The sequence below is a fragment of the Chanodichthys erythropterus genome, chromosome 19 (genome assembly GCF_024489055.1).
Source record: "Chanodichthys erythropterus isolate Z2021 chromosome 19, ASM2448905v1, whole genome shotgun sequence".
In the NCBI taxonomy this organism is placed as follows: Eukaryota; Metazoa; Chordata; class Actinopteri; order Cypriniformes; family Xenocyprididae; genus Chanodichthys; species Chanodichthys erythropterus.
This window is the reverse complement of record NC_090239.1, coordinates 27,616,159-27,630,346: the sequence shown is the minus strand read 5'-3', so window position 1 is coordinate 27,630,346 and position 14,188 is coordinate 27,616,159. Positions and strand designations below refer to the sequence as shown.

General features: G+C 36.4%; 1 protein-coding gene across 1 annotated transcript in view; it reads right to left on the bottom strand.

Annotated features, from left to right (window-relative positions):
• Nucleotides 1-13,005, bottom strand: part of ace (angiotensin I converting enzyme (peptidyl-dipeptidase A) 1) — a 44,033-nt gene extending 31,028 nt beyond the window's left edge. Inside the window, exons 1-3 of the mRNA XM_067369689.1 lie at nt 12,657-13,005; nt 513-683; nt 334-421 (exon numbers count right to left, since the gene is read on the bottom strand). Coding sequence (XP_067225790.1) covers nt 334-421; nt 513-683; nt 12,657-12,866 — 469 coding nt within the window. The 5' untranslated portion in view covers nt 12,867-13,005. The remainder of the gene's footprint in view (nt 1-333; nt 422-512; nt 684-12,656) is intronic.
• Between the last annotated feature and the right edge of the window lie 1,183 nt (nt 13,006-14,188).

The window sequence follows — 14,188 nt, the reverse complement described above, 5'->3', positions numbered from 1 at the left end:
TTGAATCATAGGCTTGGCAAGCCCCATTCAAAGAGATAGGAGCTGCACTTGCATGCCAGAGAGGCGTTTCAAAGATGGCTGCCGAGTGTAATGAATTGAACAACAACTAGTTATAAATTGAGCGACAAAATTGCCTGCCCTTCGTCTAACATTTTAACAATGTTCTCTGTTCAAATCTTCAACTTGATCCTCACGCATCAAGCCTGAAGCTTATATAAAACATAATTCTTTTGCTGCATTGCAAGCACTTGTATTTCCTTTTGTGTGTGAATTTTCACCTTCACTTTGACCCTTACTGACACACATCAACAAAGTGTTGGGAGCATTTCTCACCAGGCTCCAAAGACCAGCATTCCTCTGGAGTCGGACACACCTTTGCCGTTGAGTAGATGCTGTCCATCTGGCTCAGAATGGTATTGTACTGAGAAAACAAAGAGAGCGATCAAAACAAAATCCTGATGTGTTATCAAAAGCTCTTTCCTCCACAGCTTCAGTGGTGTATGTCAATTCACCCTCTCTCTTTCTGCAGTTGGGAGATTGGCGGGTCCCAGAACATTGATGTTGCTGATGATTTTCTTCAGGTCTGGATTAGTGAAGCTCTCCATGAGAGATTCAGAGAATGTAGCCTTTGCTTTTTGACCCCATGCCTCTGTGAATGCCTGCTCCTCCAAAGACGCAGACACCTGCAGGAACAATCAAGAGAGTCTGATTATTCCATGCAAAATGAGTCCAATCATTTTTAATGAGAATGACTTTTATTAAAAATCAATTATTTTTCACAGATATATAATAAATATTTCTCATTTGAAATCATTTAAGGTTTTCATGATTTAATGGATGAAAACTGATCATATTAATTTTACTTTTACATATACAAGCCTACAAAATGTCCCCACAAAGATGGCAATATCTGAAATCCTTTTCCTTGTGGGGCCATTTTTTTGTCCCCATGAGGAAAACAGCTTATAAATCATACTAAGTGATGTTTTTTGAAAATCTAAAAATGCAGAAAGGTTTAGGATTAGGGAATAGAATATGCAGTATAAAATCATTATGTCAAATGTCCCCATGAAACATGGAAACCCAACGTGTGTGTGTCTGTGTGTGTTTCTGTATTTATCAATTAGAAAATCTTTTTATTAACGTACACTTGCCTTTCAGTTAGGGAGTCAGCAGAAGTTGATTCAATAACCAATTCTATAATTGATTCGTTTCAGTGAAGGATGTCAGACTGATTCAAACTGGTAGTTGTTTTCAACTATTGATTGAATTAGTCATTAAATGAAGAGGCTCATAAAAGTAATTTATTTGGGAATCTGACTACCCCAGTCACACAGTATGTTTAAGCAGAACCAGCTCATAAGAGTTCCTGAATGATAATCAGTCCTGATAGATAAAATCAAGTAAGCAAATCGATAAAGATTACAGAGCAAATGCAATTTGTTTATTCATTCTGTATTTTTCAGTAAATAATAGTCTTGTAATAGTAACGTGATGCTCTTGTGGGAGAATTGTGTCATGTTCCCATATCTCATTCCCTCCCCATGATTTTCTGTTCTCTCGGTGCAATCTCTGTTAATAATAATTTCTGGCTCTTGCTCAATCCTAGAACAGTCTTGAGTTTCTTTCTGTCTTGTAATGTTTTCAATAAGAGCTTGGATTGCTTTTGCAGCAACAAGAGATAGAAAATGGGGTGGCTGAGTTAGCATCATCCATCAATTTATCCACTGAATCCTGACAGGAATTCATTTCTTTTGTGGAAGCACCTGAAACAATTCAGGCTGAGGTATAAAGCACCTGCTAGCTTGTCGGTGACAATGGCTTTGCCACCACTGTGTGCATTTTAAAATACTAAAGTAGGGTGCGGGGTGAGGATATAAAGCTAAAGTTGGATGTTTGTCCAAGCATTGAGCTTCTAAGCTTTACCCATGATTTACATGTTACTTAAAGGGATAGTTCATCCAAAAATCTTCATGTGCTTCCAAACATATATCCACTGCTTTCTTCTTTGGAACACAAAAGAAGATATTTTGAAGAATGTTTGTAACCAAACACTTTTAGTAACCAATGACTTCCATATGGACTAAATTAATTCAATTACAAAAGACTAAATTAATTAAATTGTTCAAAGTTTTAGAACAAACATGAAGGTGGGCAAATGATGACAGAATTCAATTTTTCATTAAATATTTTTCAATGCATAGGTGGAGCTCAGCTTACTGAAGTTCTACCGGAAAGACTCGGGAGGCAAAATAACATAACAATGAAATTTATTAACAGCCAGAAAGCTATACAATAAGATAAAGTTCTTTGGCATAGGCCCCATCCGTAGCACACATCCAAAGGGTTGTAGGCTCAGCATATCCTGCCCGAAATAAAGGCCGGGGCGTAGCCGACCCTCCATAGGGATATGGACAAGGGACCATCCTGGTGGTGGTGGGGAGGATGGAGGTGGAGATTGGCGTTAGCATCTGCGAACTCAGATAAGTGTAAGTACCGATGCTTTATGAGTGTTCGATAATGATTGGTTAGATCTGATCTAATGAATGACGTAACATTAGAGTCTTCCCGGCAGAACTTACGCTAGAGCTTTCATTTCATTACAAGTGGACTTTCCATGAACCATGACTAAGAAACAAACATGTATTGAAAGTGCAGAGTCTTTTCAAAAATGTTTCATGCATAGCTTTTCAGAGGCAGAAAAATGTCATTTTGCATCCAAATTGATTGTGATGAGATAAAAAAAGACAGTGTACTGCAAAATTAGCCAACTGAATTGTTCTCATGAGCTATAGCGTGCAAAAACAGGCATTACAGTTAGTCAATTCACATTAGGGGTTAAACAGATCATTGTTGATTCTTGATCCGTACAGACCAGGACCCATGGTTCCAAAAATTAACCATGGTTTTGTCATAGTAAAACTGTGTTTTTTTTAGCATATTAACTTCCATTGTATAACCACAACAAAACCATAGTTAAACTATGGTCTTTGTAGCAACCCCAAAAACACGCACAGAGAGATGCGTGTTTCAGATATCGTGCAAAATAAATGACATTATTTTCATTTTTGGGTGACCTAACCCTTTAAAGTGACAGCAGCCTATAAAAATTTGCTGTTGTCTATATGTCATGAATGTTAATCAAACTACAAAACACAGCTTTAACAAAGATTAATCTATATTAAATGTATACAGTGGACATAGTGTTGTTTTACATTTAATTATTAATGATTACTACAGTTAAACCTGACTTTATTTGTACCTTTGTTAGTATATATTGTGCATACACTGTAAAAAATTACCGTGATTTTAACAGTAAAAGACTGTAAAAATGCTGCGGTGAAAAACTGTCAATTGGTTTACAGAAAGTTTCCGTACTATATACGGTGAATAACTGTAATAGATCTAACGGTACATTTAATGTAATTTTACGGTAAAATACCGTTAAATTCACAGGTTTTGGAAGTGAAAAATAACAATTCATTGTAAAAATTTACAGTGAAAAAACGTAAATTGACATTGCCACAATTCCCTGCGTGACACTTGACATTTGATATATTTTCGTTGAAATAACTCTGTTTCTTCTTAGTTTTTCTCATTTTTTTCTAATCAGTTATGTACATGTATATGTTGTTAAATTAATGTTTATTGCATTTTTAAAATTTCATGCATGTTACCATGATGGTGTTTAGTGTGTGTGTGTGTGTGTGTGTGTGTGTGTGTGTGCTTTTGTTTATATTACATTGTGGGGACCAAATGTCCCTATGAAGTAATATAAACCTGAGTTCGCCTACATCGTGGGGACCAGCCAGCGGTCCCCACAATGTAAATGGGTTTATAAATCATATAGAATGAGTTTTTGTGAAAAAGTAAAAGTTTGCACAGTTTCCTGTGAGGGTTAGGTTTAGGGGTAGGGGCAGGGTAGGGGGATAGAATGTACAGTTTGTTCAGTGTAAAATGCATTGAAGTCTATGGAAAGTCCCCACAATTCACAAAAACAAACATGTGTGTGTGTGTGTGTGTGAGAATGACACTGTGTGCACCTTCTATATGTTACTGTTGTCCTTCTCAGCTTGTGGAAAATCTGCTTGTGATGAACTTTGATTCATCATGTGACTCTTATCACCACTGTGTCTGGTGACTGTCAGTGTATTATAAAGGTACAAAACAGATATTAGTACTTCATTAGGTTGGTAAATTAACATTATATCAGTTAAGGAAATACGTTTTTTTACCGTAAATTTAACAGATTTTTTTTTTTTTTATGTTGCTACTGTATTTTTTACGGTAAAGTTCTGGCAACCACAGCTGCCGTTTTTTTACCGTAAATTTTACTGGGATTTTTTTTTTACAGTGTATGCTTGTAATTTGTGTATTTGTTCTTATTTTTTACTGATTGTTCACTTGCCTTTGATAATGTTTAAAGGCATTACTAACTTTATTAGTTAGGCTAATAGTTTTTGCTGTGGTATCAGAGTACTTAAAGTGGGCTTTTAAGTATTAAATGGAAAGCAAAGTTACTCCCACCCCCAAAATATTTTTTTCTTTGCTGATTCGAAAAATGTTCCACTCCGTGAATCAAAAAACGTAATGCGATCTGAACCGTGACTTTTGTGATCCATTGAACCACTAGTTCACTTACAAATGATTCAAATGACTCACAAACTCATAAGTTAATGGTTTGAATGAGTCTGATGAATCCACTGAATGAACTCAGTGTCCTGCCTGTTACTGAATCAAGATCTGATTCAGTTGCTGAACTGCAAGCTCTCATTTCTTTTAGTGATGTGTTTGTACTGAAATAATCCAGTATACATTAACTAAATAACATCATCCTACAATATGCATATAAGTGATAAACAACTATTTGAATAGAATAGAATAGAATAAGATATGATGCATCATCACAAAAAGTTTGACCAGAAACTTTACCTGCAAAAAAAAAAAATTATTATTTTGCTGCACTTATAATGTACATACATTGTGTTATTGAATTTATTTTATTATTTTGCTGTAAAATATAAGAGTTTTTCAGCGCAAAATAATAATTTTATAGCAAATACTAATTGTATATACTAAGTTAACTTATAATTAACAAATTAACAGGAATTAATTGGAATTTTTACATTCATTTTCTGTTCAAATTCCTAACATTTTTAGTGTACATTCTTCTTAAAGGTTTATTGTTTCCTGGTCTTGGGTGCGTCATGCTTTTTTGATGTTTTACCATGTCCTGCTGTGGACCGTTTGACCCCAGCATCCCTTCCCTGTTATGATAACCGCAGGGCGCATTGGCCCTGTCACAGCGGCTGCACTCATTAGTTCACGGGGTGATGCCTTTGCTGACCCGAGTGGAGATGAGCTCCCTTGCACAGTTTTTTTTTCCTCCATCACTGACTAACAAGCTGATGACATGTGCATTTATCTCTATTATCTCTCATCCTTCACTTGCTTGTTCACACTCTGTTTTCCACAGAGATAAAGACAGCTAGCTTCTTGTTTTTCCACCTCTTCTTCCAAGGTCCCATTTGTTCTGTCATGTTTATGCAAGAAAGTGATAAGTCGTAATAGGGGCAAAATAGTTCAAGGCTTGACATAAAACAGTAAAATAATAACTTGTGACTGACACCATCAAAAGGGTGATGAGCTTTAGAGCTCAAGCATGTGACACTTGGCTCTGAATCATCCATGCAAACCTCCCTAAACACTTTCCTGAAACACTCTCTCTAATCGGCAGATGTTTGATGGGTATGGAATGTGAGTTTTCAGAGCAGATTGTACTCGTTTTCCACCTCATTGTGTCCTTGAAGGATCCAAACACTTTTTAAAGATGCCTGCGTGTGTGCTTTCTGAGAGCTTTATTTTTAGAGGCTAATTAAAAGACTGATTCTGTTTGATCTGATGCGCTGACTGCCCTCACTCAATACAGAAGTGAAATTATGGGCTACACATGGCCACTTTGCCAAAGAAAGCGAGCGGGGAGAGCGAGTGCTTCTAATGTATGGGAGTGGCACGGCAGTAAAGGGGATTGTGGACTTGGCTGCATGAGAAATGCAGACTCAAGGGACACATTTACATAAACAATTCAGTTTTTTTTTTCATAGACATCTGGCACAAATCAGATATTTGGCATCTGATTTAGGCCATTTTAAATGTGGCTCTACTGTTGCACATTTTAAAAAATAATTCAGTGACTTTGTAAATATCACAAAAATAAGTACTTTACAACCTTAATAAAATCTCTGAATAGTGATCGATTGTGATAGATTACCAAAGTAAATGCCTAAAAATTCAACAGTTAATTTATTTCACAAAAATAAATGAGTAGGTTGACTTACAAATTATATGTTTAAGCTATACTTAAAGGGATAGTTCACCCAAACTATTACTTCACCCAAATATTAAACTTTATCCATCTTTGGAACACAAATTAAGATATTTTTGATGAAATCTGAGAGATTTCTGTCCGTCAATTGACAGCTACTGAACTACCACTTTGACGCTTCAAAAAGTTCATAAAGAGATCGTAAAACTAACAGTGGTTCAATATTAATATTATAAAGCGACGAGAATATTTTTGGTACACCAAAAAAAACTAAATAACGACTTATTTAGTGATGGCCGATTTCAAAACACTGCTTCTTGAAGCATCGGAGCACAAATTAATCAGTGTATTGATTCATGATTCAGATCGTGTGTCAAACTGCCAACGGCTGAAATCACGTGACTTTGGCGCTCCAAACAGCAGATTCGACACACTGATTCATTTGTGCTCCGATGCTTCATGAAGCAGTGTTTTGAAATTGGCCATCACTAAATAAGTTGTTATTTTGTTTTTTTGGCGCACCAAAAATATTCTCTGCGCTTTATAATATTAATATTGAACCACTCTACTCACATGAACCGATTTAAATATGTTTTTAGTACATTAATGGATCTTGAGAGAGGAAATGTCATTGCTCCCTATGGAGGCCTCACGGAGCCATCGGATTTCAACTAAAATATCTTAATTTGTGTTCTGAAGATTAACGAAGGTCTTACGGGTGTGGAACGGCATGAGGGTAAGTAATAAATGACAGAATTTTCATTTTTGGGTGAACTAACCCTTTAACTCTTTCCCCACCATTGACGGAATTTTCAGGCAATCCATGTTTTCACTCTTATACAGTAGGGGCTGCTGTTATGCATCTTCTGAAAGAGTACAGAATCTTCTGATCAAAACACAGGCGAAGAAGCAGAACCATTGCTTATGCACATGTAAAATAACATTAAACAGACATAGGCTGTTTCTCAATTCCAAGAACGCAGAGAACGGACTTGCGTTCTCGTGGAGTCCGGTCTTGCCAGGCAACCTTGAAAGAACGATCTCGGAAGGACGCGAGGACAGAGAACGCATCATTTGAGAATTGAGATGTGCTGCGATCTTGTTGCTCAACTGACCAACTGACCGTCCCAGCATATTATAAGTGGCTAATGCACAGTAAATACAACATAACATCACAAACAAATGTCATAACCTGTTCAAAAAAATATTTCATATAATTATAGACATTGTTTTCATATAATTATCTTTTTATTTCACCGCGTGTATTTATGAAAATGAGTAGCCTTTGGCTGTTATGCTTTGTCAATATTAAGATTATTTTTTATATGTCAATAAAAATACTGCAGGCTTTCTTCAGGTTATCATTTTATTTAAATTAAGCAAAACAAACGGTTTACTTTCACGAGCCGTCACGTATTTGCGAGCTTGTAGCTGGAATCTCACGAGAACTTCAAAGCTTACAGGCTTCCGTACGTCGACCGCCGCAGCGTCTTCTGGGATTTTTAACGGTTCGATTCCCTCAAGTTTGCATTCGATGCATCCTCGATATCAAGAACACATCCGGGTACTTTCATGCGTCCCGTGTTCTTGCGTTCTTGAGTATTGGAACGAACTTCGACGCTTGATGATGACGTAAAGCAAGAACACAAGGACGCAAGATCGCTGAAGAACGCATATTGAGAAACAGCCATAGTCTTTGCCAAAAACGTGATTTTTCTCAGCTTTTTGTCCAAAATGTTGCGTTTTTTACAAAACTTTACCCACATTCAAGTGTTGATAAGAAAAAAAAATGTTTGTTTAAAAGCAGAGGCTCTGTTCTTAATTTTTTTATATTTTGTATGTTCAGATATTCATACAACAAAATAATCTGGGGACCATTAAAAGGTTTAAAAGGTTAAAAGGTTAGTTCACCCTAAAATGAAAGTTCTGTCGCTCCAAACCCACAAGACCTTTGTTTATCTTCAGAACACAAATTAAGATATTTTTAATGAAATCCAAGAGGTTTTTTTATCTCCCATAAAAAAGCAATGAAATTACACATTTAAGGCCCAGAAAAGTAGTAAAGACATCGCTAAAATAGTCAACGTGACTACAGTGGTTCAACCTTAATGTTATGAAGTGACGAGAATACTTTTTGTGCATAAAAACGAAAAAAAAAAAAAGAGAAATTTCATTTTTGGGTGAACGATCGAAAATGCTGCCACTGGCAGACAACTTTTTAAAAAAATTTTATGGGGAAAGAGTTAAAATTTAAAAATAAGGGGAGAAAAAAAGGGGAGAAAATTACCATAATATAATATTCCTTTAAAATTGTTTATGCATCTGTGTTAAGTATTTGTACAATTATCAAAAGAAAATGTCATTTGAAATGTTTACGCACCTAAATCTGCCAAAAAACAAGGTTTTATCATAATAATGTAATAGAGGAGTTGACTTGTTTAAAACTATTCTTTATCATCTTGGGTGCCGCCATATTTGCATGACGTCATGCACTGCATCACAGTCTATTTGGAGTTGTGGCTTTCAGCATGAGTTTCCAGTTCAAGTGACACACTGTTGCACTTCTACAAGCTGCTTGGAAGTTGGAAATTCCATCTTTCTCCTTTAAAATGGCATTTGCACACATAAGCTGCTTTTCCTGTGCTCTATAAATCACTGCAGTCCTCAACATCAGCATATGCTACATTAGCATAACCTCCATCATGCATCTGTTGAATACACAGCACCAAGATGTCTGCAGTCATGATGACTGCGAAACCAAAAATATCTGCTCCAGCAACCATGACCGGGTGTACTGTGACCAAGCTCTCTGTGGAATGAGTGCAACGGGTGTGTTGCTTTCATACAATGCTGCTTTATCTTCATACGCAGTCAGAGTGAGCCTCGCTCACAGCGACAACCTGGCCTGCCACCTCCAATAGAGATGCCCGAAACGGAGGCTCTTTGATCACCTCGTTTGATGTGTTTGAAATAATAGACATCACACCAGGCATTGCTCAGGTTCTGCCCAGCTTTCTATCAACTTGTTTTGCGGCCTTTTTTGTTGAGGTTTCGTTCAGATGTTGAGCAGCGAGTGCGGTGCCAGCATCCATTTGAAAAACTGTGAGCGAGTGTTGAGACAGCTGTGAAATAGTGTTGAGACAGCTGTCTGAAAGAGGCGTGTGTATGTGTGGGAAGCGCAATGCTGACCACCTCGCCTCTGCATTGATCACACTGGCATTCATTGGTAGTTCACTTTAGCTTAGTTCCAGTAAATAATCTTGAGAGATATGCAACTATTGATCATTTTGATAAAGCATTATTTAAGTTTACTAAATGCTTTAGGAGTATTTTTCAGTGTTGGTACATGTTAACTGGAACCAAATGAAACTAAAGTGTTACCATTTTTATTAGTATTGTCAATATTTACTTATTTTCAAACTAAAATGCTGGGTTAAAAACAACCCAAGTTGTGTTAAATATGGACATTGAACCAAGCGGTTGGGTTAAATGTTTGTCCAACACACTGGGCAGTTTTATTTAACCCAACTATTGACTAAAAATTACTATATGGCTGGCTTAAAAAGAACCCAAAATAGGTTGGAAATTAAAAATCAGACACAATATTACTAGAGGCTACAATAATAATCAAAAGGAGAAAATGTTTAATTATTATTCATTAAACTTAATAGTAAATGTCCATTTATTAGACATATTAATAAATGTTAATTTCCAACGTATTTTCGGTTTATTTTAAGCAAGCAATACAGTAATTTTTAAACAATAGTTGAGTTAAATAAAACTACCCAGCAGGTTGGGCAAACATTTAACCCAACCACTGGGTTAAAACAACCCATTCGCTGGGTTTGTCCATTTTCAACCCAACTTTGGTTTCAACCCATGTTTTTGGTTTCTAACCCAACATTTTTTAGAGTATAGAAGTGAATTTAACAACATTAGAATACGGTATGAAAAATGGATACTAATTTTGAGATATGCCTAAGATTGTATATGACAGTTTTTTTAATGTATTAGAGCTATTAAAAACGAAATTTTAGCAAGTTTTAGATGATGACCAAGGTTATTAAATGTACACTCTAAAAAATGCCAGGTTATAAACAACCCAAGTTGGGTTGGAAATGGACAAACCCAGTGATTGGGTTGTTTTAACCCAGCAGTTGGGTTAAATGTTTGCCCAACCAGTAATTAAAAAATTCTGTATTACTTGCTTAAAATGAACCCCAAATATGATGGACATTAATATTTATTAATACGTTTAATAAATTAATATTTATTAATATTGTTTAATTATTATTCATTAGACTTAAGTATTTATCAAATTGCTTATTAATTAATGTTCACCTTTTGATTATTATTGTTGCCTGTAGTAATTAGTCTGATTTTTAAAATAATATATTTTGGGTTCATTTTAAGCCATATAGTAATTTTTAAACATTAGTTAAATAACTACACAATAACTGCCTATTTTGGGGCATCATTAAACATGCACCGATTCAGGCTGCGGCCACTTTAAATCCTCATGCTCCCACCCCCGAGCTCGCGACTATAAAACAGTGCATAAACAAAGTTCACACAGCTAATATAACTCTCAAATGGATCTTTACAAAATGTTCATCATGCATGTTGCATGCATGCACCGGATCATGTGAGTATAGTATTTATTTGGATGTTTACATTTGATTCTGAATGAGTTTGATAGTGCTCCGTGGCTAAAGCTAACATTACACACTGTTGGAGAGATTTATGAGAATGAAGATGTGTTTGTGCTGATGTGTTGTAGAATGAAGATGTGTTTGTGCATTATACAGACTGCAAGTGTTTAAAAATTAAAATAGCGATGGCTCCGTGAATATAGTAATAAACGATAGTAATTTTATCCACATTTAACAGTACATTAGCAACATGCTAAGGAAACACTAAAAATATCATGATATCATGGATCATGTCAGTTATTATCGCTCCATCTGCCATTTTTCACTATTGTTCTTGCTTGCTTACCTAATCTGATGATTCAGCTGTGCACATCCAGACGTTAATACTGCCTGCCCTTGTGTAATGCCTTGAACATGAGCTGACATATGCAAATATTGGGGGCGTACATTTTAATGATCCCGACTGTCACGTAACAGTCGGTGTTATGTTGAGAGTCGCCTGTTTTTCTGAGGACTTTTAAACAAATGAAATTTACATAAGAAGGAGGAAACAATGGAGTTTGAGACTCACTGTATGTCATTCCATGTACTGAACTCTTGTTATTCAACTATGCCGAGGTAAATTCAAATTTCAATTCAACAATAGGGTTAAATAAAACTTCCCAGCATGTTGGGCGAACATTTAACCCAACTGCTGGGTTAAAACAACGCAATCACTGGGTTTGTCCATTTCCAACCCAACTTGAGTTGTTATTAACAGCAGTTTTTAGAGGGTAGCATTTACAGTTGATTCTTTTCATTTTATTTTCTTCAAATGAACAATTTATTGGTTATATGCCATTACAATGTCCATAAAATTATTATTGGCTCATTGGAATATCATAAATCTGAAATATGATCTGTTAGCATTGCATAACATGAGTGGGACTTTTACACTATGGAATGCGCAACACTTAACATCCCGCAGGGAAGAAAATCCCAAATGGGGTTTTAGCATCTCAATTGCTTCTCCTTGACAGCGTTGATATTGAACAGAGAGCAAATGGAGACTTTTCTGTAAGTCTTTTCAGATTCTTCTTTTGAGAAACTGCCCCAGTTATTGCCTATTTCTTTATAGAAATCTCTTGCTCTTCAATCAGATGTCAGAGATCTCAACACCAACTCAAATGTTTCTCATCAAATTCTTAAAAAAAAAAAAAAAAACATTTTTGAGCTATGCTAACCACATTCATTTTAATTCAACTCTATTCTCTTACTTAATGCAATTTTTTTCTGAGAGGAAGTTGCTAATTCCTAAGCTCTGAAAGAGTGGTAAAAATGAGGACTGGTGGGAGTATTGTAATGATTAGTCATGTCATTTAACTCAACTGTTACACAGAATGTTACTCAGTAATCTCACAGGTCCTGGTCCTTCCCTTTAGTGAAGCTATACAAGAGTCCTGTAAAACTATAAATATTAATATAAAAACCACTGGAAGACATAAAATGTATAATGCTCTCTCATGAGTTGTTTAATTATTACTGGCAGTCCAAAGAGCCGTTGAAATGGCTGATTTATCAGTCCCATATGCAAAACAGGCAGTCGTGAATTACATTACATCAAGTTGCATCCTGGCAGCTGTACCCTGTCAAACTGTAAGCAATTTTACTGGATGTCTGTAAAACACATTGACTTTTACCTGCAGTTGGGAATTGTGTTCAGTCAGGTTGGTGTTGTAGTTCCAGCTGGCCTCTGTGCTGAAGTAAAAGACCTCCTCGGCGGTTGAGTTGTAGTCGCTTACGAAGCTCTCAGCCCCTGCCTCTGTCATAGAATAATTCCCCGGCATCCACTCGGGTTTCAGAGCTGCGCTCGTGCTGATGAGAGTCAGCAGCACCACTGCCCGGTGCATAATGGACTACAGCTGCGACGTGAGGAATGGGAAAAGTGCAGGAATCAAAGTTCCCGGAGGGGCCGTCTTCACACGCTCACTGCTGGATGCTCCCGTCAAGTGGATGTTTCCTATCTCTGTCCTTCTCTCCCCCTTCCCCCTGTTAATCAGGCACAGAACAATCACAGTCGGCTCTTTTAAGTGCCAGTTTAACCCAACCCACCCTCTCTCTTGGAGGATACACACAGTTCCTCGCATTCTCTCTTTCTGTCCCTCCTACTTTCTCCTTTCCCCTTCCTCCCCTCTCCCAGGCTCTCACTCTACCTGTCTCTCCTAACTTCTACTGGACACCCGGTTCTGATTTAAAGAAAAATAATTTCTTAACATCTAAGTTGTTTTTCCAAGACAGCAATGAGATTCTCAGACCCTATAATTTTGCAGGCTTTTCAGTAAACTTCTTAACAGTGTCTCAAAGTATGTAGAGGTTTCTTAAGATCCCAAAGTCTGCAATCAAAATTCTTAATATGAACTGATTTTGTCTAAGAACAAATGATCACACTGGCATTCATTGTTAGTTCACATTAGCTCAAATAATCTGAAGATATACAACTTTTAATAATTAACATTATTTAAGTTTATTTAAATGCTTTAGATGTATTTTTCGGTGTTGGTTCATGTCAACTCTATGAATGGAACCAAATGGAACCTTATTGTAAAGTGTTACCATTATATAGGTATCCTCGGTATTTACTTATTTTTACACTCTAAAAAATGTTGAGTTAAAAACAACCGAAGTTGGGTTAAAGGATTAGTCCTCTTTTAAATAAACTTTTTCTGATAATTTACTCACCCCCATGTCATCCAAGATGTTCATGTCTTTCTTTCTTCAGTCGAAAAAAAAATTAAAGTTTTTGATGAAAACATTATTCTCTTTATAGTACACTTCAATGGGCACCAAACAGTTGAAGGTCATAATTAGTTTCACTGCAGCTTCAAATTGTTCAACAGGATCCCAGATGAGAAATAAGGGTCTTATCTAGTGAAACCATTGCTCATTTTCTGAAATAAATTGAAAATTATACAAGTTTTAACCTTAAATGCTCATCTTGAACTAGCTCTCTTCTTCTTCTTCTTCTTCTTCTTCTTCTCCTCTATTAGAATTCCAGCAGTGTATACGTATTACTGCCCTCCACAGGACAGGTGAAAGTTTGCAATATGCTAGTTCCCTTTCAGTCGGTCATGTTCGACGTACGTCAGTAGTGACCGACGAATTGGGATATCGCTTAGAGAGCCCTATCATCTTCGTGTAAACTAAAACAAGCCAATGGAATTGGCGTGCGATA